Source organism: Littorina saxatilis, linkage group LG1, assembly GCF_037325665.1.
Source record: "Littorina saxatilis isolate snail1 linkage group LG1, US_GU_Lsax_2.0, whole genome shotgun sequence".
Classification (NCBI taxonomy): Eukaryota; Metazoa; Mollusca; class Gastropoda; order Littorinimorpha; family Littorinidae; genus Littorina; species Littorina saxatilis.
This window is the reverse complement of record NC_090245.1, coordinates 80232980-80252789: the sequence shown is the minus strand read 5'-3', so window position 1 is coordinate 80252789 and position 19810 is coordinate 80232980. Positions and strand designations below refer to the sequence as shown.

Here is a 19810-nt window from a genome sequence, read left to right as displayed (position 1 = left end):
AATAAATAATTCAATTGTCTTGATTTTTGACCTAAACTCGACCTGCCATGACCTTAAAATTCGACAAGGGTATACCAGACTGTCATGGTGTCTGGAGGTAATTAAACTCTGAACGCGTGTCTAGCTTAAAATATCCGAGAAGAAAAATCAACGTTAAAACTGTTGTGTATGTGCCAAAAGTAGTCTACAGTGCTGAATCCTATGACCGGGGATTGCTCAGGCGAGTCAAAATTAAATGCTCTGCTCAGGAAAACATAAAATGAGCAAAACAAGCTGCCTACACTGTTTACAGAATGTCAATTTGAGATTCGAAGTAGATTCCTTTTCTCTGATGCCCTTTCTTGCAAATCTCTTAATGCATGAATAGAAAAGTATGCTGTAGGTGGGAAGTAGCAACACAAGAGAAATTAGAGGATGTATTGTGAACTAAAACGACAGAAAAGCAAATGTGAACATTTCTTACCAGACAGGACCAACTTGTGGAGACATTCTTCAATTGCTGAAGGAAGATTGTTCTGACAGAAAAGAGATTCCAGTCCAAGAAACAATTGCAGAAGGTCACTTGGGCACCAGCAAATCATCGGTGATCCATCTTCACAGTCTTTGATTTGGGCAAATGTTCCATCAGCCAAAGGAAGCAACTCTTGGTTTTTCACGAGGTCCAAGGCGTCTTCGTGACAGCACAGAAACTGTAGCACGTGCAGCCTGTCAGCGTGGGACAGATGGGGGAGGCTGGCAGGCAGCAGGTCTCTGACGCGATCAGCAGTCATCACCTTCGCTGACTGGAGGAGGTTTAACTCCTGTAGTGTGTTGCGCACATAGTCCGGCAGCTGCACAAGCTTTTCTCCACTGACAGCGTAGATCTTCGCCACCGTTGCTTTGATTTCATTCTGCTCCTGGCCTAGCTTGTCCATCAGTGACTCGCACAGTTCCTTCAGCACACACTCCTGCAGACTGACCCACTCACTGCTTTGGCTGTGGCTATGAAACGATGGCTTCTTGCATACATCTGTGTACAGAGGCCGCAGCAAGGAGCTCCATCGATCATCTACCTTGCACAAGTCTGGCAAGGCGGCGGAGAACTGCTGTGGGTTAGGTGTGTCTCCGTTCTTCAACCTGATGAATAGACAAATATCTTTTAGTCAGCAAGACTTTCAGAAGACTTTGAAAAGAGGACAGATACTAATGTTACAAATAAGTCAACGCTAGCATGAAACAGGAGTCACAGTAGTTGAAAATCAACGCAATAAGTGTGGTTTGCGCTCGATAACCTGTCATTATCATCATCATCATCATCATCATCATTATCATCATCAACATCATCATCATAATCATCATCATCATTATGAAATACATTGTTCAATCTTGTACATAATCATGACTTTTGTGTCTACAAACAACAAGTCATACCTCCTGAATAATGTCCACACTCGCATCTATTTTGCATCATTGCGATACATACATTTTCTTTTGTTTTTGACTGACAAGAAATTAATCTCTGTGCTACTTAAAAAAGCGTTTTACCTGTTCAGCAAAGCACCGTACACCACAGGCAACAACTCTCGGACAAGAAGACAGTTCCATTGTAGAGGGGCGTCAAGTTGTCCACCAAGACTCAGCTGGTCCGCTGTGGGCCACTTGAGGTGTCTTCGGTTCTGACTGAGAGCGAAGTACCCATGGACATGGACTGGCAGCCCTGTTGGAGACCGTGTGTCCAACGGCAACGGTAGGAAACAGAAAACCTGACTTTGGAACTCTTGGTGACTCGTCAGAGGTATTGCCACACCCACGTAAGGCCGGTAATTCAGTTCGGGATCAGCACAAAGCTTGATTAGTTCTTCGCTAAGTTCTGTCTTCCCTGCATGGTAGGTAGCAACCAGCCAGCTTTGGATCTCAGAAGAACTATTGACATTGCTTCCTTTAGCATTGCCAGATCCCGTATTCCTGTTTTCTTCTGTGAAATCGTCCTCAGTTGAATTCGGTGCTGGGCCATTGTTTGCGGTACCAAATTGCTGCATTGGGAAGTGGTCGATCGTCTCGATGCTAACTTCAGTCAGACAGTAGCACCCCTCTTCTGGCAAGCCTTGTCCAGCTTCTTTGGTTTCTTTCGCGGCTTCAGCGGCTTCTCGGATGGCTGCTACAAAGTTTGAGCGCTCTCTTGTTACAGCTTCAAGACAGGAGGACGCCAGTCCGACTGAGAAGATCTCACCTGGCCCGCACGTGTCGTCTCTGGTGTAGATGGTTACATGCTGGATGTTGTTGAGAAACAGCAGCATGGACGGGGCTTCGGCCTTGAAGGCCGTGAGCAGATTGTGAACCTTGTGCTGGGTGTAGACTGTACTGCTCAGCTCACTGCCTTTTTGTCTCAGTGGGAACCAGAACAGAGTTCCTGGGAACCCACCGCTTCCCGCGCTGAACGTCTCTTTGGTTGCACCGAAGACACCCTCCAGACACTTGAGCAGCGTTTCAAGCTCTTTCCGATTTTTGCGTTGTGTTCCTCCCACAGTTTTACTTTTGCAATAGTCCTCCCCTGGTTTGAAAGGGTCCATGCACATGAGCGTTTTCCCGCTGAATACCACAAGTCGATCTGAAAATTAACAAGGAGTGAAAACTAAATATGAACATTTCAGGGGGACTGATCGTACTCAGCCTTATCTACCGCCTCAGAATTAAACAGGAAATTAATGGTTATGCGAACAAGTATTATATCTAAAAAGTCAGAACAAAAAAACAACGCAACATGCTATTGTGGAAAACGTACTGACAGTTCTAGCATCTTTATGATTGTAAATAAACAGTCAAAACCAACAAGAAAGAGCTGATCATGATCAACCCATATATACTGACATTTGACACATTCTTTATGTTTTCAGGATATAAACTATTTTTGTACATACCTACAGGCTTTGGTTTTGTAATCTGCTGTGTTCAAAAGGAATTTAAAAGCCTCCAATAACACTCAAAATGAAACAAAACAAATGGAAACCAAAAGGTACAAGGCAAATTAGTTCAAGGTAATTAAAACATTATTTGTTGTTTGGATAGAAAAATAAGGCGACCAAAAAGTTCCTTGTTTCCGACTCGCCGTCAGACCATATTTTTTCTCTCCCGACCCTAGAACCTTTTTTTACCCTCCCAAAAGATGTTTGTTTACAAAAACAAAATTCAATTTTGCAGACTTTGCAGGGAAAGTTCATCTTCTTCAACATCCAGTGAACACAGTTCGCGCGATTTCCGGCCAATAAAAAGCCACACACGCTATTTAAATGAAAAACATACTTCACTACAAAAAAAACAACGACCTACCGACCTTACTTTTTTGGAGCCTTGTCATCTGAAACAAACATAATATGTCTGTGCCTAAGTGCAGCTAGCCAAGAAAAATGTGGACAACTTACCTGTCAGATGGAAGACAGACTTGAACCCGAGACCAAAGCGTCCCACTTTGAGAGGATCTTTTTCCTTGACGCTTGCGCGTAGCATCCGTATTCCTTCCCAGTCTCTCTCTGTGAATTGTGCATCGTTGTACACACACAGTGCTGGACCCTGAATAAATTTAGTTCAGGTTACTTAAGAGCAGGAGAGAGAAGAGAGCAGGGATGGCCAAATCTTAAAATATCTACTCGCCAGCAAGGCGAGTAACTTCAAGAAAGTCACTCGATAATACAACCAAAAGTATTGTATTTGACCAGAATTTGCATAGGCCAGCCGGGCGGGTTACCAGTCGGTTTTTACTCGTCCGGCGGATTTTTTACTCGCCTTTGGCGATCGGGCGGACGATTTGGCCATGAGATGTGCGGCGTATGACGATTTTTTTTCTCCAGTAGGCATTGTTTCAACATTCTGTGTTGTAATCAGTCACAACAGTTACATTTAGAAAAAGTTTAATAAATATATTCCTGGAATATCATATCATAGCATGCATGTCTTGTGGTGAAAATTCGAATATATATCGAAAAACTACAACACTAAACAGAAGGATTTTACACATTACCTCTCATGAATTCAGCAAGGCTTGAACATTTACAAATTCTACAAGAGTAACTTGTATATCATCCCACCTTTTATATTAAACGTACCTTGAAGAATTTTAGTAGAGGATGTTTTCTTAGTAGTTTTGATTCGACCTCCTGATGAAAGGTACGGGTGTCAGTCAAAATCTTCACTGTGGTCGCACCAGCATCTTCTGCGTTCTGAATCAGTTCCTGATAGAAGTACAAAGGATTGCATGATCAAAAGATTGATCTGTACGAAAACGTGTTGTAGTAGCAGCAGTAATAATAATAAAAATAATAATAATGATAATAATAACTAATTTTTCTATAGCACAAGTCCCAATTCACAGCTCCAAGCGCTTTACAATTCCAATAAACACCTCACACACACACACACACACACACACACACACACACACACACACACACACACACACACACACCTTTAGAATCTGGCCATCGTCCGGGTACTCATCCAACACGTTGCGAAGATCATCGATGAGGGGAGGGAGGATCACACCAAGAGACTCTCCCTCCGAGTCAGTCTCCGACATGGAAGCTGCGAATCAAAACTGTTGTTTAAATGCACAAATATCCACACAAAACATACAAACGTTACACCAATTGTCCGTAATCAACGGCGGAAATAAAAATGGAATAAACAAGTACATCAGTAGTCTGGGTTTACTCTCAAACATTTCATGTTTTTTCTCTTAAATCATCGTAATAATATATCACATCACGTTTTCATGCGAGTCCAGAATTATTACAAATCAGTAAAGAGTGAGCATTTTTCAAAGAATTTATTTTTGCGTGGCCAGCCGGATTGTCTAGTACCACAATCGGACGCCTCGTTTTGGTGCTAGACCTAACTTTTAAAATCGAAAATTTTAAGAGTAAATTTTCATTTGATTAATATACTTACCCGAATCACATAAAGCATTGACGCAGTCTGAGATGCTAAGGTCTGAAACAATTTTAAAGGGAAGCAACCCCACCACAAAAAGAGTTAAGGTAGCCATGGTAATGACCACAGACCAGGGGAGTTACCTCCCATTGGTGTGTACTACGTCACTACCGCTCCTCAACACGTGGTAGATATCATACGGCTTTGAAGAAAACTAAAAAACCATAAGCGGGGTTGGCGGGAGGGCATGAACTATGTGATTCGGGTAAGTATATTAATCAAATGAAAATTTACTCTTAAAATTTTCGATTAAATTACATATTCTTACTCCGAATCACATAAAGCAGATAGCTTCAACAAGGCGGTGGGAAAGAAAAATCTAACTCACTCTTAAATCCTTGCCAGGAACTGGCCCCCTGCAACTAAGGCAGGAAGGGCTCCAGAACCGTCCTGATGGACAGCCGCGATGTCTCTGAGGTAATAGTTGATGAAGACATCGTCGGAGCGCCAGTTCGCCGTGCACAACACCTCCTCCAGCCTCCTCGATCGTAAAACGGCCAAGGAGGAGGCCCAAGCCCTGGTTTCATGGACTCGGGCCGAGGCCAGGGGAAAGACAGGTTGCGTCCCCCCCCCCCCCCCCCCCCCCCTTGTCCGAACGGCTCCACTCATAAGCTTGTCGAATGAGAGCCGACACCCACCGAGCCAGAGTCGTCTTAGAAATGTCTTTTTGTCTCACCGTGTTAGGGGAGATGAATAAAAGCTTTTGAGATTCTGATCTAAGCGGCTGCGAACGGGCAAGATAGATGTCAAGGGCTCGGACTGGACAATTGACCGTACGTGGACTCGCCTTGCGTGGACTGGAACGCCCTTGTCCCTCTCCAGGGATGGTTTCAGTCAGCGACCCTTCAGTGGTTAGACACAGATTGGGTCTGCAGGGGTGTGCCGATCGCCTTGCCTCCCCCAGACACGGACCTCTTCACAGATGCGTCCTTGCTGGGATGGGGGGCACACACGGACCGGCATACAGCGTGGTGTAGTACACACCAATGGGAGGTAACTCCCCTGGTCTTTGGTCATTACCATGGCTACCTTAACTCTTTTTGTGGTGGGGTTGCTTCCCTTTAAAATTGTTTAAGACGGGTAGCCTTTTCAGACCTTAGCATCTCAGACTGCGTCAATGCTTTATGTGATTCGGAGTAAGAATATGTAATTTAATCTAAATAATAAATTGACAGCTTGTAACACAAACATTCTTTAATCACAAAAGAATTCTTTTTTCATCAAGACAACTGAGATCAGTACAACTCGAAGTTTTGAAAGTTAAAAAAAAGGGATCCCGGAAGCAGGTCACGCGAGGTCGTGTTTCCCCAAGAAGCGCTTGCTTCTTGGAAGCCAACCTCCGCCGATAAGTTCGTGTGACTCGCAGTCGTTCAAGGCACAGTGCAGTTCACAGCCTTCGTTTTGCGTTTTTGTTGCAGCTGAGTGCATTTACAGTTAAAAAATCCTCCTATGGTAGTAAAACAAACCCAAAACTACCCAACGACGACATCTGTGAAGCTCGACAGTTTCTTGTTCACGCGAGTGCATAAATTAACCTGGTTATTACGTGGTGTTTGGTCGGAGTTCGATTCAACTGAGTGATTCCGGCCTCCATTTTGTTTTACACAAACTTATGATGACGTCTGACATAGTTTGCTAGTGACGTGTCTTTTTGTGCATGATGTGGTGATCTACCTGATCTAAATTTAGATCCAAAAATAGGTCAAGACCAGCCGGGTCCGAGTACGAAATTAATTCGTAAAAAAAATCGCAGTTCTTGACTCTTTGGGTGCAAGTCAATGAAACTTGGTAGTTCTTCTAACGGATAGCTGCCTGGGGTATGACTAAAAGCCCCAGGGGCTCCGTGCACCTGGATTTGACACGTTCAGTACCTTTAATTGTTGCATTTTAGATTCAGAGGTACACAATTGCGTGCTATTGCAGATACAGCGAGTCGCATTGAAATCACAAATTGACGACGAAATTGTGAAAAAAGGAAAGTGTTTGACACGGGTCGTCGATGGCTCAGGGGTAAATTAAACCACGAAATCTGGCGTGTGGTTTACGCAAGCTATTAATAGCCATTCGAACGAACTGTGTCATTTAATGTTCTTATATTGCAAGTGTGTTCCATGAGGTTAGAACTATTTTTTTCGTGAGAAGATTTAAATCGTTCTGTAAACCATTTGAGGCAGACTGTGCCTTTAAGGGTCTGTTCGAAATGACAGTCGCGAGGCTAGCAGCTGATTCTTTGGTTGGCAAGTAATCTTTGGTTTGACACTTTTCATCTTTTAGCACCCAGTCCCTGCTTTCGTTCCACAGGCACTTGACACGAGGTGGGCGGGGCATGTGGGTTGGATGACGTGCTCTCAAGACTAACACTATAGTATTAGTAGGAGAGAAGAGCTTCCGTCACCCTAACAACGGTACAACTAGAACAAACAAAAATGGTCCCAACACACAAGCCCTGCCCACCTCGTGCCTGTGTTTTGTTCACTATAACTCATCTGCCAAGACTTTTGCTTGGGATAAAACAATCCCTCCACTTGGGGAACAAAAAATCAACATCATGACTGTTTCTTGTGTACATTTAGATTTTCATTTGGTGAGCAGTTTCGCAAAGTGACACCGGTCGCTTTAAAAAGAAATGATTCATACAAAAACCTGAATCTACAGAGAAAGCATCCAGGATTTTAATTTATAGGTTTTGGTCCAAGTTGAGAGATGACCTTATTCCATGTAAAAGCCTGTCAATATTTGACACGTGAGCCGAATCATTTACACCTGAAGGACTGCCGCTTTAAAAGATAACGACTTTCTGTCTTGTCTGCCAGCCATATACACCAAAAACATGTTTATATGTAAACCAAGAAACCCACCTACTTTAAGACATTTTATTATCCAAATGATTGATTACAAATCATGTCATATTTTTGCCAACTGTAAATGATCATGTACGAATGGAAAGTTGTATGTATTGAGGGATACATGCTTATGGATTAAAAGCCCCACAAGAATGTGCATGGGAAAATTAAAAAAAAGAAAAAGATGACGACTGATTAAACGCCCATGACATTTTCAAGAAAGTGAGTCAACCCCTCATTTAATTTATTCACGATAGGCTAAATACTCTGCAGAAAGTGAGTTTGTGGACATATAAAGAAAGAAAAAAACCAGAAAAGCAAATAATGAAGAAAAAAATGAATTTACAGATGGTTTTTTCAAGACAGTCAACACATCAATTTTCAAAATGACCAAAGATGAAAAAGGAAACGAAATAAGCAAACATGTTTCTCAGGTAGACACAATTAACTTCATTTGTACAAGAGTATGCATAAATAACTCAGTTCAATGAAATTTTCTCACAATTTATTCTGATGGATAAAGGCAACAAATCCCTCGAAGGACATATATAGGGATGTTGTATAAAATTAGGTTAAATAAAGAGGAGAAGTTCATTAAGTCAGGGGTGGGCACAGTCATTCAATCATTCTATCACTAAAATCTTCGCACAGACTCTTAAAATATGTTTGACCTAAAATAGAAAATGCGCTTCCTTAAGATTTTGCCTCACTGTAGGTTTCCTGTCAACAATAAATGTTATATTTTGTAACGTGTTAAGAGAAACTAGTAGCATACTCACACATTATGACGGAGTGCAGTCTCAGATCAGTCAACGTAAGTTTGCGTTAACAGTTTTCTCATGCATCTTTTTCCCTGCAGAGAAAATAAATTTGATAGTAACTGTTTAGAACCATACAATATTACTGGCCAGCCGTAACTTGTCCTGGCAACCACTCAGAAACTAAGAACAAAATAGCATAGCAATGCGTGTCATACATTTTAAATGCAAGTATGACAATATTTTTATATGTACTATGTGACTAGTTTCTTATTGACAACTTTCTTGGGTATGAACATTCCATACGCATGCACAAGACGAATGCAAAGTATAATAACTATCACATTTAGTCAATCTGTCGAACTCACTGAATGAAACTGCATTTTTTTCACTCAGACAATAGGTTGGCAGAAATCCCACGGCCGAGGAGCCCTGACTACCATGGTTGCCAGGTTGGTAACACAAGCCCAGTGAACCTAATTTACATACAACGCATTTTTCTTTATTGTTGAGCTTGTTTTCCATCCAAACACAACATAGGTATATGTAATTTTGGATTCAGGTGATGATAAAGAACCCAATGCAATCATTTCAAAACCCGTAAGCAAAAATTCGATCTTAATCATAAGTGAATGAGCAAAATATTAACTAATGTTTAAGCTTCCGAGCTTTAATGCAATTCCATAGTCCGAGAATGCTTGACCAATATTTCAATCAATTTTGTTTAAATGCGATCGCCACGTGCTGCTTCAACTAGTCTAAAAAGCCGGATATGACGTCATCAAAGGCATTTATCGAGATAAAAAACCTGAAACAAATATTGTCTAGGTATAATCTGGAAGAACTTGTATTCTAACTTTCATGAAAATCTGTTGAGTAGTTTTGTTGGAAGTGCTGCACACACACACACACACACACATTCGCACACACACACACACCACCACCACCAAACCCAACCCTCACCCACACATACACACTCTCTCGTCTCGATTCGTGATCTATCTTCCAAAAATTAGTCAAACGTGACTAAAAAAATGGCACTGTACAAAGAATCAACTTCAACACACACACACACACACACACACACACACACACACACACACACACACACACACACACACACACACACACACACACACACACACAAACACACGTCATTTATTTATTCATTTCAAACTCTTTCAGGTGCTTTTACTTAGATGTCGTCCGCACACACAAGCCTGTCTTTATAAGTGTGGCTGTTATGACATGTATTTACAGTGATTGAGAGAGTCACTTCACCCGTTTACACATCCCTCGACAACAACCCTCCTGCCTGCCTGGGTATCATTGGCGGATGATGACATTATTCAGTTTTACTGCAGTAAAACTGGGTTCATGTTTTACTGCAGTAATCTTCATTTTAGTTTTACTGCAGTAAAACTAGTTTTACTACAGTAACACTTTTTTTTCTGCAGTAAAACTGAATATTGTCATCATCCGCCCGGGTAGAAGATTTTAGTGCAGTAAAACTTTTTACTGCATTTCATTTCAGTTTTACTGCAGTAAAACTGGGTTCATGTTTTACTGCAGTAATCTTCATTTTAGTTTTACTGCAGTAAAATTAGTTTTACTTCAGGAAAACTTTGTACTGCAGTAAAACTGAAATGAAATGCAGTAAAAAGTTTTACTGCACTAAAATCTTCTACCCGGGCGGATGATGACAATATTCAGTTTTACTGCAGTAAAAAAAGTGTTACTGTAGTAAAACGGAATAATGTCATCATCCGCCCAAGCAGCCGTTTTTGCTGCAGTGTTCTTCATGTAAGTGTTACTGCAGAAAAACGTTTTGCTTGTTGTACGATTGAAATGCGTGTGTTCCCCCTCTTTTAGTCACGGTCGTAGACGAGTCCAAGATTACCCAGAACAAACTTCGTGTTCGATTTGCGTCAAAATTGGCACCGTTCATCCACCATCTTTGCCTTTTGGCCTATAGGCTAGATGCGAGTTGAATAAATATATGCGCTCTCTGATTGGACCACAGGCTAAACCAGAAGAAATCATTCGTAGGGGGAACAGGAAGCGAGCGGGGCCTTGACGGTTCTGGTTCTGGTTTTACTGCAGTAAAACTCATTTCAGTTTTACTGCAGTAAAACCGAATAATGTCATCGTTCGCCCAAGCAGACGTTTTTACTGCAGTAAAACTGGGTTCGTGTTTCACTGCAGTAATCTTCATTTAAGTTGTACTGCAGTGAACGTTTTACTGCAGTAAAAATGCCTGCTGGGGCGGATGATGACATTATTCAGTAAAACTGAATAATGTCATCATCCGCCAAGGATTCCTGGGGGAAAAACACTAATCGGAAACGTGTAAATTTGTGTGTGTGTGTGCATAAACTAATGCAAGTGTAGGTGTTCTCACGACATAACATGCAACTGTGTTGATTGTCACACAGAGCATTCAACCGAAAGTGGCAATCGCCTTTAAATCAAAGCCGTTTCGTAATGATAAAAAACGCTCGCGCTGGACCCGAGTACCCTTCAGACATTCACACACACACACACACACACACACACACACACACACACACACACACACACACACACACACACACACACACACACACACACACACACACACTCTCTCCCTCACTCCCTCCCCCTCTCTCTTTCTTTCTTACACACACACACACACACACACACGCGTACAGACTCATGCACACACACACACACACACACACAAACACACACACACACACACACACACACACAAACAGTAACACTAACACATGTGCACAAAATGAATCGAACCCGGATCACTTTGGCCATAGACTCTCTCGTGCTCTCTGTCTCTCTTTCACCGAGACCAAACCCTGCATTGTAATTTCTTTGCCGAGACCATTTCCCCACCCGTTGTCTGGCTTGCACTGAAATCATGCTTTTCTCGTCACTGCGTGACGTGTTCGCCGCCCAAGTCTGCCCTTTAGTTCAGGCTGTTCGCAAAGCGACCAGCCTCCCACCGCAAAAACTCCCACCGTTAAGAGTGGTGTTTGTGATTTATTTGGCATTTAGGTCCCAGGTAACATTATGAAGTTTTAATACGATCAATCGGACCTATTATCAAGTTAGTGTATCAACTTTTGAACGAACTGCGCCCAGTAGTTTCCCAGCAATAAGCTGTTAAGTCGAGACAGACACACACACACACACAATTAAAGTCTGCAGGACCCTAGTACTGCGTACTCGGGGAAAATAAAATATCACTAAATCGAAAGGAGAGCTGCCTTGAATTCAACGCCCTCACCAATTACAAAACATTGAAACGAAAGCAGGGAAAGCCCTTGCCAATTACCAAGAATAACATTCAAACGAAAGTAGACTTTACTTTAACACCAAAGCCTTTGTCTGTTAACAACAATAGCCCTGAACGCAAAGTGGGAATTTCCTTGAAGTCATTACACCGTCTCCTGCCCAATAAAGCACATAATGGCGTCCCCACTCAAAGCTTTCCTTTAGTGACATGCTGAGCCCTGATAAATAAAAAAATGAACCTGCTTTTGAACGAAACCCCTCTTTTTGTTTTTTACAGTACATACGTTGTACATAATAAGTAGGAGCGTATGACCTCGTCGTATATTAACACAACCTGGGTGGTATTGGTGCGTAGGGTTGGGAAAAGGGTACTGAAAAGCCGTACTTATGCACTCACTCCCAAATTGTGTTCTGACACCTGCCATTTTAAGGGCCAGAGATGGCACGAAATGTTGGTCCAAAAAAGCGTTTTGGGTTCTCAACATTTTTAGGTACTTTGAACACCATAGAATCATTGTGTTATTTAATTTTGTCATCGTCAATCTCGTTCTTGCAATAAAATGATCATTTTCAAAGTATTTTTGGCTCACGTAAGTGTAGCCTATGCGATGCTAACTTTTGTCTGTCTGTGCGTGCGTGCGTGCGTGCGTGCGTGCGTGCGTGCGTGCGTGCGTGCGTATGTATGTGTGTATGTGGTAGAAACTTTAACATTTGACTGAACACCGAAATACTAATTTTACTTGTTTTTTTTTATTTTTTAATTTTTTTTAATCTCAGTTGCATGCAGGCTGCTTCAACCCTTTCTTTTTTGCCTTTTTTGTTTTTTTTGTGTTTGTTTGTTGTTGTTGGCGGGGAGCATCCTTCTTCATTGATCTTTTTTTCTTTTTCTTTTTTTTTTTAAGTAATGTTTTAACTATAACATTAACATTACTATATCTAAATGTATTTTAAACAACTTTTCTATATAACAATTCCCTCTCAAAAATGCATACAATATCCAGAGGGGAGCCATATCTATAAATACCAACACACATTTTGGCTATCACAATCAAATAATTCACATAACTTATTAGTGCCTTGGAACTTTGTGAATTTTCAAATACGCCCAAAAAAACTTCCTTTACGGTAATTTTAATAATCATATTATATTTACAATTCACTTTATCCTCAACGCATTTCCAAATGGACATAATTTTCGGGCAAAAGTAAAAAAAATGTTCAATATAATCAATTTCGTTCTCACAGTAAGTACAGCAATTACTCACGGAAATGCCTATTTTATACAATAAAATATTTGTGGGGTAAATATTGTGCAATATTTTCCAATGCAACATTTGCAATCTTGTTTCAGTGGTTACTTTGTTTACCATTAACCATTGCTCTTTTCCCGGCCTGAAATCAAATTTATGTTCCCAAAATTTAACTACAACCGGCTCCACATATTTTTCCTTTATAATTAATTTGCGAAATTGACAAGGCTTACTCAGGTTCTTTAAATCGTTGAATCCACATACATTTCCATTTGCAGAGCGTAGTGTTGCTGCTTTAACTGCTGTACAAATCACCCTATATTCAAAGAATCTTGTGGGCTTACATCCAACCTTCTGCTGCATAATATTAAAGGGCAAAATCTCATTACCAACATATACATCCTTTACTCGACAAACGCATCCAGTCGCTAAAAAACAGGGTTTGGCCGCAATAGATTATATCACTGCTGTTCCATAAACACGTATCACTTAATAACATTTCTCCACCTACTGCTCTCTGAATCATGTCCTTATTTTTCAACCAACAAATTAAAACTTGTTTCCACAATACATTTTTAATTAATCCCAATCCTTTAAAATTTTTTACCGTGGTGTTAGATTGGAAGCAACACAACCTTTCACCAAGCTTCGAAAACATATGTATCGGTATCTGTTTCCATCTTTCCTGCTTTTCGTTCAATAAATTTGCCGCCCAGGACAACAAACAAGAGGACTGCATATCAATGACATCAATCATTTTTAAACCCCCATCAGGAAACTCTTGACACATCACTTTTCTTTTAACTTTCTCAAATGCCTCAGTGTTTGAAAATCGTTTTTTCCAAATAAATCTGTAAAACATAGTATTTATCTCAGTCAATACCTTTTCGGGTATTACCAGTGCTTGCAACGGATAAATAATCTGCGATAACAAAAGAGATTTCACTATGCATATTTTCCCCATGATACTACAATTTCGTTTAAACCATTTTACAATGTTGCGTCGTATATTTTCAATACGGCTTGTCCAGTTTTCTTCAATCTCAGAGACCGATGAGGAGCTACTGAAATAAATTCCCAAAATCTTCACTTTTGTAGTCCACCTTAACCCGCACTCATTTTCATTACCATATTTATTACTGCCCAAGGCCATGATTTCAGTTTTTTGTCTATTCATTGCCAAACCAGAGAATTTGGAAAAATAGGTAACAAGGGTTAATGCGTTTTTTAACTCATCCATATCGTTCAGAAATAGGGTCACATCATCAGCATATAATATTATCTTAAAGAACATATCATAATTATCATTAGTTTCTTTCGGCAGAGGCAGACCCTTAATTGAACCATCATTTCGAATTTTCAAGGCCAACAATTCTAATGCAAGGATGAAGGCCATCGGTGAAAAAGAACAGCCCTGTCTGATACCTGCGTTCAATTCAATACATTCCGATAACCAGCCCATAAAATTGATACAACTTTCCGATTTATACAATAGAATCTCTACCCATCTTACAAAGACGGCACCAAAATTAAATCGTTTAAATGCATACACAATATACTCTTTGGAAATCGTGTCAAATGCAGCTTTATAGTCCAGTGCTACAAGGAACCCAGGTTTATTATATTCGTTTACATACGACACTAAATCGTCTATTTGCCGGATCGCTGAACTAATGGTTCGACCCTTCAAAAAACCATACTAATCTTCACCAATAATATCTAAAATAACTTTAGATAGGCGAACTGAAAGAGTCTTCGCGGGGATATAGCTCAGTTGGTAGCTCGCTGGATTTGTATTCAGTTGGCCGCTGTCAGCGCGAGTTCGATCCCAGGTTCGGCGGAAATTTATTTCACAGAGTCAACTTTGTGTGCAGACTCTCTTCGGTGTCCGAACCACCCCCCGTGTATACTACATTGGGTGTGCACGTTAAAGATCCCACGATTGACAAAAGGGTCTTTCCTGGCAAAATTGCTTAGGCACAGTTAATAATTGTCTACCATACCCGTGTGACTTGGAATAAGGCCGTGAAAGGTAAATATGCGCCGACATGGCTGCAATCTACTGGCCGTATAAAATTTCATCTCACACGGCATCACTGCAGAGCGCCTAGAACTGTACCCACGGAATATGCGCGATATAAGCCTCATTGATTGATTGATTGAATATTTTATAATCAGTGTTTAATAGTGAAATCGGTCGCCAATTATTAAGGTCGTCCCTTGGTAACTGTTTACCCTTATGAATTAATATCATTATTGCCCGTTTTTGTGTGACGGTTAATTCTCCCTTTAAAAAAGATGCATGAAAGGAATTCAATACCATGTATTTTATTTTACACCAGAAGAACTTCATAAAGGAGGTTGTAATACCATCACATTTTACTTGGTTATTATTCAAGCAACAGCTTCAAAGTATTGAAGCAATGATCAACATTTCGTCGGCACGTATGTAGTTAAAGTGTGTATCCAAAGAAAACGGGCGGTGGGGGGTTTTGGGGGGGGGGGGGGGGTAAAAACAGCTGACTGGTTTGTGTCGTGTGTGGTATGTAGACCAGGTCAGGGGTCAAGGTTAGGTCAGATCGCGTGAAGGATTGTGGTATAGATACAGTTATCACCGAGCTGCAGTTCGCCGATTCGGAGAAGACGACTCATGATTTCACATTGTTCGGTTTCGTAGCTCCAGAAAAATAGATAAAGAAGATACCAAAGGAGATTTCCTACAGGTTAATCTGCACAGCGTGTTTCCAGTGTCTGCGCGAGGTAGCGCTGTCGAAAGCGCAGTGTCGATCTGGCCATCTGGCAGTCGTGTCCCTGTAAGTAGGCTACAGACAGACAGATCTAGATCTAGTGTCTCGCACTCTTGCACCGTGTCACCTATGCTTAGGCTACTGTGTGTGTGTATGTGTGACGGAGTGATTGGGTTTGTGTTACTGTTCAAACATTATTTCTTACTGCCTTTGTTTTCGCAGGGGTGGGAAGGGGAGGGTGAGGTCATGCCCCCGGCCCCCTAGCAGTCACGCGTCCTCGATTTACACTTTTGAATTCTAAGTGCACACGCACTTTGCAAACTAACTGATCCAGCACAGCTACGCTCTATTCGCTTACTACGTATGTATGTATGCATGTATGTATGTATGTATGTATACCCCCCTCCCCCCCTCCCCTCCCCTCCCCTCCTCCCCTCCCCCCCCCCCCCCCATGCAAACTAACTTATCCGGCACGGCTACGCTCTATTCGCTTACTACGTGTTCCCTGTCACTCGACAGGCATATTTTTCCGAGTACGATCACTTTTACCTCTTATGTTGCCATTTTGTTCAAAAAAGGGGGAATGGTACGTTTTCCAGGTCGGTGCAAAAATGACACTGTCAATGTTCTAATGTTTTGATATGTGATTGTGTGGACTCTGCTCGGCATTGTGTCATTTTTATTGAATTAAAAATCGCACAAATGTTCCAGGAAATGTGTTCATACGAATCGAGAAAGTGATCTAATTTTAGCCTGCGAAAACGTCATGAAATAAATTAAATCCATTTCCAGCCATATAGGGAAAAAACACGTCACAATGATTCAAATAGAAACACATCATCAGAACAAACGAAAACTAGGGATTAAAGGCACAGTAAGCCTCCCGTAAACCATCACAGAGCTCCCCGAGCGTCTACATACAGTACAAGCATACTTCCATTTAAACGCTCACCGAACGGGAACATCCTGGCTGCTTTCTGTCGAGCGTGAGAAATGTTCAAAGAATTTATTTTCGTGGACTTGGCCCTTTACAACAATGGCGCCTCGTTTTGGTGCTGGACGGCTGTTATGAATATCCCGGAAATCACGCCCGGACAGTAAGCCTCCCGTAAACCATCACAGATACTGTCAGGCTTTTACACACAGTACAAACACCCTTCCATTTGAACGCTCACCAAACGGGAACATCCTAGGTGCCCTACGTAAAGAGCGAGCAATTTTTAAAGAATTAATTTTGCAGATTGTCTCGAACACTTTTTGGACCCATCCTGAACTCAGGTCAAAAATGAGTTACTTCCCTTAAACTGACGATAGCCGTGGATCGATGATTATCAGAATGTTTTTGGACCGTGGTGCGTTTTTGCGCTAGACCTAACTTTTAAAATCTAAATGATAAATTGACAGCTTGTTACACAAACATTCTTTAATCATAAAAGAATTCTTTTTTCATCAAGACAAGATCAGTGCAATTCGAAGTTGTGAAAGTTTGAAAAAAGAAAAGCCCGGAAGCAGGGTCACGCAAGGGTCGTAGCAGACGACGGTTTATGCGGCATATCGCCGTTCCTCTCAACAGTCAAAAGCCATCGCTAGAGTTCTTGTGAACCACAGCCGTTTGTTTCGTGCATAAAAACCTGCTTTTGTAGATAAGCTCACATCGAGTCGCATTCAAATGACTAACTGACGACTACATTGTGAAAAAGGGAAACTGGATCACACGGGTTCACGATGGCTCAGGGGTAAAATAAACCACGCAAAAATAAATTCTTTGAAAATTGTTCGCTCTTTACGGAGGGCACCTAGGATGTTCTCAATCGGTGAGTGTTTAAATGAAAGGGTGTTTGTACTGTGTGTAAAAGCCTGACCGTATCTGCGATGGTTTACGGGAGGCTTACTGTGCCTTTAATACCACTTCAAAAACAGGTCCTGTGATCGTAATTGATTGGACAAATACCCTCTTCATATCATTCTTGGCATGTCATCATATTCAAAATTCTGTATCATAAAGTCTGTCCGATTGATTTCTCAATTTTGTTCACACAGTTTTCAACACACTCTGAACATACCACATGCAAAAGCTTAGCGAAATCTATTTTTGGGTCAATCGGTGTCCGATCTCTTTAAATGTAAAACTTTGTTAGAGTTGTGGCGCCTGTTACCACACGCAACTTTCGGTTCACGATGAACTGAAAGTAGCCTGCGCTGTGCCTGTGGGTTCTGACAAACTAAAGGTGCCAGAGCGTTCAAAACTATTTCATTCGCTGCATTTACCCTCTCTGGAACTTGCACATGCAGAAACACACCGTTATGGCTTTTTCTCCTTTTTGGCAGCGTTCACTTTAAGTTTGACGCTTGAACACAAAATGCAACTTTTTTGCAAGAAAAGAAGCTAGTTATCAGCATGAAACAATAAGTCGCGTAAGGCAAAATTACTACATTTAGTCAAGCTGTGGAACTCACAGAATGAAACTGAACGCACTGCATTTTTCACAATGACCGTTGTCCGCCGCTCGTGCAAAACGCAGTGAAACTGACGAGCCTATTTAGCGCGGTAGTGGTTTCGCTGTGCTGCATAGCACGCTTTTCTGTACCTCTCTTCGTTTTAACTTTCTGAGCGTGTTTTTAATCCAAACATATCATATCTATATGTTTTTGGAATCAGGAACCGACAAGGAATAAGATGAAATTGTTTTTAAATCAATTTCGGAAATTTAATTTTGATCATAAGTTTTATATTTTTAATTTTCAGAGCTTGTCTTTAATCCAAATATAACATATTTATATGTTTTTGGAATCAGGAAATGATGTAGAATAAGATGAACGTAAATTTAGATCGTTTTATATAAAAAAATTTATAACAATTTTCAGATTTTTAATGACCAAAGTCATTAATTAATTTTTAAGCCACCAAGCTGAAATGCAATACCGAAGTCCGGCCTTCGTCGAAGATTGCTTTACAACAATTTCAATCAATTTGATTGAAAAATGAGGGTGTGACAGTGCAGCCTCAACTTTTACAAAAAGCCGGATATGACGTCATCAAAGACATTTATCAGAAAAATGAAAAAAACGTCTGGGGATATCATAACCAGGAACTCTCATGTAAAATTTCATAAAGATCGGTCCAGTAGTTTACTCTGAATCGCTCTACACACACACACAGACACACACAGACACACATACACCACCAGTACGACCCTCGTCTCGATTCCCCCTCTATGTTAAAACATTTAGTCAAAACTTGACTAAATGTAAAATGTGGCCCATGTTAGGCAACCTTCCATTATACGGTTACAGCTTCGGCTTCTCTATTGAAGAAAGTTTACATTGCAGCATAGATTGATATCGAATGATGTTGTTTCTCAAAAATGGTAAGTATTAGCTTATTCTCACGGGAGCCTTGCTTGGCCGGGGAAAGCAGAACTAAATTTAATCTTTAATTCTTAGTTTGCCACAGGAACCTTTGCTTTCTTCGTCGTCGCGTCAATTGAAATATTGCAGTATTAACTGTCCCACTTCGATCAAAACAGCAAACACACAATCAAACGCATAAGCCTTCACGCCGGTAAGCCTACTCACCTGAATCATTCACAACTTTCGCCATGGTTTCGTCTGTGCAGACACGACTTCGACATGCACAGCCGCTCACAAGTAAAATGCTGACTGCAATGAACCTGTCTGCGGTCGTGTGCACAAGTATCTGCATGATCTGTCGCTTCCAAGCTGACGTCGGTCAGTCACATGCACCAATGGAAACAAATGTGGCGCGGCCATATTTGAGGGTGTAAAGGATACAGTCCTCCCTGTGTAAACGATTCTCCTCACAATGTTGCATTTGTCCAGGCGATTACACGAGAGGAGACCAGCCCTACACAAGAAAAAGAAAGAAAAAATCAACAGCCCAAGTAGTCTGTTTTAGAGTTGACCTTGTTGATTTGATGTATGTGTTCAAATAGAGGAAA

The 19810-nt window shown here is 41.2% G+C and overlaps 1 protein-coding gene across 2 annotated transcripts in view; it reads right to left on the bottom strand.

Annotated features, from left to right (window-relative positions):
* Nucleotides 1-19522, bottom strand: part of LOC138980891 (sacsin-like) — a 60775-nt gene extending 41253 nt beyond the window's left edge. Inside the window, exons 1-7 of one of the 2 annotated variants that reach the window (XM_070353764.1) lie at nucleotides 19428-19522; nucleotides 8585-8658; nucleotides 4439-4554; nucleotides 4080-4205; nucleotides 3399-3546; nucleotides 1525-2587; nucleotides 464-1116 (exon numbers count right to left, since the gene is read on the bottom strand). In XM_070353764.1, coding sequence (XP_070209865.1) covers nucleotides 464-1116; nucleotides 1525-2587; nucleotides 3399-3546; nucleotides 4080-4205; nucleotides 4439-4554; nucleotides 8585-8588 — 2110 coding nt within the window. In that variant the 5' untranslated portion in view covers nucleotides 8589-8658; nucleotides 19428-19522. Of the gene's footprint in view, nucleotides 1-463; nucleotides 1117-1524; nucleotides 2588-3398; nucleotides 3547-4079; nucleotides 4206-4438; nucleotides 4555-8584; nucleotides 9484-19427 lie in introns of those variants that run through there. The other variant, XM_070353771.1, reaches the window with a different exon arrangement.
* Nucleotides 19523-19810: the final 288 nt, after the last annotated feature.